Source organism: Sitodiplosis mosellana, unplaced genomic scaffold (assembly GCF_009176505.1).
Source record: "Sitodiplosis mosellana isolate CC-2019 unplaced genomic scaffold, AAFC_SMos_1.0 Smas_scaffold_1919, whole genome shotgun sequence".
Lineage (NCBI taxonomy): Eukaryota > Metazoa > Arthropoda > Insecta > Diptera > Cecidomyiidae > Sitodiplosis > Sitodiplosis mosellana.
The window spans coordinates 181-4,393 of NW_022597161.1; the positions used below are offsets into that span (position 1 = coordinate 181).

A 4,213-nucleotide genomic window follows, 5' to 3' on the forward strand; every position below is an offset into this window, starting at 1 on the left:
ACGCACACAAGAATTTGTAATCAACGAATTGACGAAATTTTGCCTGAAATCACCCATTTTTCACTAGAAATAATCAAATATGATCAAAAATCGATGTGAAATTGATTGAGTATTGTTTATTTGTGTTAACCCTCTACTGCGCCATTTTTTTACAGAGCTGGGAATTTTATTCTAGGCTAATTTTGAGCCAAAAATGACAAAAAAATAATGGAAAGCTCGATACAGTTTTCCTTTAGCCGGAAAACTCGGAAAATCACACCCCGCCAAAAGGCGGTCTTGCGTGAATTTACGCCTTCCTTCAGCCCACCAAAAGGCGGTCTTGCGCGCTACATACAGTTCTCACTAAAGGGGATATTTTTGTATTTTTCCTGTTTTCAATGTAATTTCAACTTCTAGACAACATAACAATAAAACTTGACGTTGAAATACAATAAAACTTTACCAGATGATAACTCTGAGTATCCTATCTCTGCTGGTATATAACATTTAGGCCAACATTTCTTGTGAGGAGTACTTCTAGTGTATATATTTGAATTAAGAATGAAAAGAAATGGGAAGAATTGACAGTTCAGAACCTATTCTCTAGCAACCCTATGCTTAATTGTATTGAAAATCTTCCTGATTATAGTCGTAGTTATCTTTCTTTCAGCGGCAATATAGCATGTGGGCCGATTTATCTTGTGAAAGGTACCTCTAGTAGACTGCATCGTTTCCGACAAAAGTTGACGAATTTTGGAAGCAAATGGCCTATTCGTTGCAGAATCATGAGACAAGAAAATTCCAATCCAAAAATGTGCAACAACCTATGATTGGGTCCTGGCGAATCGTGTATATCGCTCCAAACAATCGATTTTAGTCATTTTTGATGAAATATACACTTTTTACTTGCTGCTATCGCATTTTCTACCGTATTAATTGCTTTGTGGCTGTAAAATTTAACAAATATAACACAAATGAGTAATACTCAATCGGTTTTACATCGATTTTTGATTATTTTTAGTGAAAAATGAGTAATTTCAGGCAAAGTTTTGAAAATTTTGTATGGGAGGTACCCGTAAAACGTTTCCGAATAGCTTCAAACTTCCTGAGATTTCATTTTTTGGTGAAAAAATAAGATTCTGAAAGTTTCATGCTGATCGCATTTGCGCAAGTTTGGTTTTTGTTCCTCAATTGTTTTCGAAAGTTTCTTGTACTTTCTATTTGGTTATACCATTTCAATGAAGATTCCCACAAAACAAATACACATATTTAGACCGTATAGCACTTAAATTCTTCGTTTGACATCGCTCTATGAGATTCCAGAAAGAAACTGTACTGGTCCAATCGATATAAGTCATTTTGAGCCCACCAAAGTTTCAAAAAGTAGCCAAATTCTCTTATTTTCCACTAAATCTTGTACAAAAAGTACTGCAATTTCGGATAGAGGTATGATATCAACACATGTTATGGCTTAAATAAAAGGTATTGAAGCGCTCATGTTCCTGGTGTTATGAGTAGAATTAAGTATCGTTTAAGGGAACACAATATAAGCATTGAATGCGGAAAGCGCGAACATACAGTCCTGTTTATTTGCATTGATTCGATGCGGCGAATGTTTTGTTGCTGCTGATCCAGCTGTTTTGCGTTGTGTTGGTGTGTTGTCATTTTATTGTCTCGCAAATCACCGGCAAAAATCGAGAGTCGTGTCAGTACTGATGATGAACGCCCGTTGAGCGTTTCGAAATGTGCATTCACTTTAAGCAAGTACAATTGTGTATCTTTTGTGCTGCAATAGCAAAAACAATAAGGTGATTCTCAACGAAATTTCGATTTTGTTTTTACAAATTTCACTCTATTTAGCAATTCGTTAGTTGGCGAAACATCGTCTATGCAGTGCACTCGATATTTAACGTGAAATCCCAATGTTCGGTTAGCCGGATGACTTATGGCTACTACGATGAAGTACGACGTTATATCCAACGAGACTTATTTACGCGCGGCGCCGCAAACGAAATCACACTTCGACTTACTGAATATTATAGTATTTCTCGTTAAATATCGAGTGCACTGCATAGACGATTTTCCGGCAACTAGCGATTCGCTAAATAGAGTGAAATCTACGCGTGTGACGACAAGTCCGTTGCTCCATTGAGTAGTGTCTACATTAGTGGTGGAAGTGGGTAAATTAAATAGTCTGGTATTTTTCAGAGAGTAAGTATGCGTTGAAACTACGTTGTGATTGTGATTGACACTGGTTGAGAAAAGTTTATTTTTCCAATGATACCTACTTATTACATACAAACAGTTAAGGTTGCACAAATACAGCAAAATGATATCTTCTATTCAAAAGCCTAACAGAAAAGTTGATGGTTGAACAAAGCAACAATACTTATATTGTTGACCACACAAATTGATATGGTCAAAGATTGACAAAAAATGTATTGGAATAATTCTTCTACAGGACAATCGAAAACGGGAATCGAAGGAAATCATCCGATTATTCAGCTATTCGCCACCTGGAAAATACAGATCGACTTAAGATCAAACAATTTCTTGTTTTGTGAAAATATAAAGGGAATTACATTCGTAATCCCGTTTTTTTTCCGTACAGTTGTTCGTGCTTTTTTTCATATTTTGTATAAAAACGCATATTTTCAGTGAAAATCGGTCATTTTAGTCGAAATTTTGAAAATTCCGTATGGGAGGTACTTGTAAATCGATTCCGAATGGCTTTGAACTTTCTAAGATTTATGGCGAAAAAAATAAGAATCTGAGAGTTTGAAGTCAATCGGAATCGATTACACATCCCATACAAAATAAATTTCAAGGAAATTTCGAGAAAAAATTGAGGGCCAAAAACCAAACTTATGCAATTGTGAATCGCGATCAACGTGAAACTTTCAGAATTTCATTTTTTCACCAAAAAATGAAATCTCAGAAAATTTGAAGCCAATCAAAATCGAATTGGTCTCATTTTGAGGTTTGTTGTGTCTTTGTGTGTTCACACCGAGTTTTATTGTTTTAGTTGTTGTAATTTTTTGGCGTGCGCTCGCACCACAACACATTGTTACATGTTTTGCTTTCTGTGTATACTTTTCTTCTTTTTTCTCTCACTCGCAATCGCAAACATAGAGCTGAGTCCAGTGTAATTTGATACTCGCTGAGGATGACAAACGTCGAAATGCATCCGAACCAAAATTTCGTTTAAAAATAAATATTCATATTGATTCATGTTTGAAATTTGAAAAAGCAAAGTCACTTTAAGGTGTTTTATTTAACACTATGACGGTTCTTGGGGAATTCAGGGCCCGCGATTTTCGCGGTTTTTCGCGGAACTGATAAGGGATAAGCAATATTTGTTGCAGCAAAATTATAGCAAACCTCGAGTATTACAACTTTGCCCCAGACACTATTTTGTTATCTCTTATCACAGTCCAGATTTCATATGAAGTACATATGGGGCCCTGGGGTCCCCAAAGAACAGGAATATGTGAAATGTCAGAAGAACCGTCATAGTGTTAAAATTTAATCGTAGATTGAAAAAATCTTTCCATTTCGAGAGAGAGAGAGAGAGAGAAAGTGTACGGAAAAGTAAAATATTCAACATTACCATTGTTGGCAGCATATTGAATCTATTCCAATTGTTCTGCAATATTATTGTGACCTGAAAAATAATACAGATCAATGAAAAAGATCAAAGCGGTATTTAATATAGTCAGCAGTACCATGGCTAACAGCTAACTGACGTGGTGTCAGATTCGCAAGATTTCTAACATCAACTTTGGCTCCTTTTTTGATGAGAAGTTCAGCAACATTTTTGTGACCTTAGAAATAATTTAGATCGATGAAAAAGATCAAACCGATTCTTTATTTTGTGAAAATACTTATTCAAGATTACCATGTGTAGCAGCATAATGAAGAGGTGTATTCTTCGAATCATCTCCAATATCAGCGTTAGCTCCATTCTTGAGAAGCACATCAGCGACACCTCCGTGCCCTAAAATAATACGAATCAATGACAGAGATCGACGGGATATCTGATTTAGTCAACCTTACCATGCATAGATGCCAAATGAAGAGGTGTCTGATTAAATTTATTTTTAATATTAAGATCGTTTGCTTTACGGCTGAGAACTTCAGTGACGCTCTTGTGACCTGAAAATTAATTCAGATCGATGAAAAAATTTAACCAATTTCCCATTTAGTAGACATCACACACAACTCTGACACCCGT

General features: G+C 35.7%; 1 protein-coding gene across 1 annotated transcript; it reads right to left on the bottom strand.

The window, feature by feature from the left end:
- Positions 1 to 2,075: 2,075 nt before the first annotated feature.
- Positions 2,076 to 4,123, bottom strand: LOC129571295 (GA-binding protein subunit beta-1-like). Its single transcript, XM_055451070.1, has 5 exons — positions 4,036 to 4,123; positions 3,878 to 3,976; positions 3,705 to 3,803; positions 3,590 to 3,643; positions 2,076 to 2,495 (listed from the first exon to the last, which is right to left on the bottom strand). The coding sequence occupies exons 1-4, from the start codon at positions 4,040 to 4,042 to the stop codon at positions 3,612 to 3,614; spliced, it is 237 nt and encodes a 78-aa protein (XP_055307045.1). The 5' UTR covers positions 4,043 to 4,123; the 3' UTR covers positions 2,076 to 2,495; positions 3,590 to 3,611.
- Positions 4,124 to 4,213: the final 90 nt, after the last annotated feature.

Bases quoted from the DNA above. Each gene is read 5' to 3' on its own strand.
- LOC129571295 (XM_055451070.1), bottom strand. The intron at 3,804-3,877 runs GTAATCTTGAAT...ATTATTTCTAAG, and splicing joins TCATTATGCTGCTACACATG to GTCACAAAAATGTTGCTGAA. The intron at 3,644-3,704 runs GTACTGCTGACT...ATTATTTTTCAG, and splicing joins TCAGTTAGCTGTTAGCCATG to GTCACAATAATATTGCAGAA.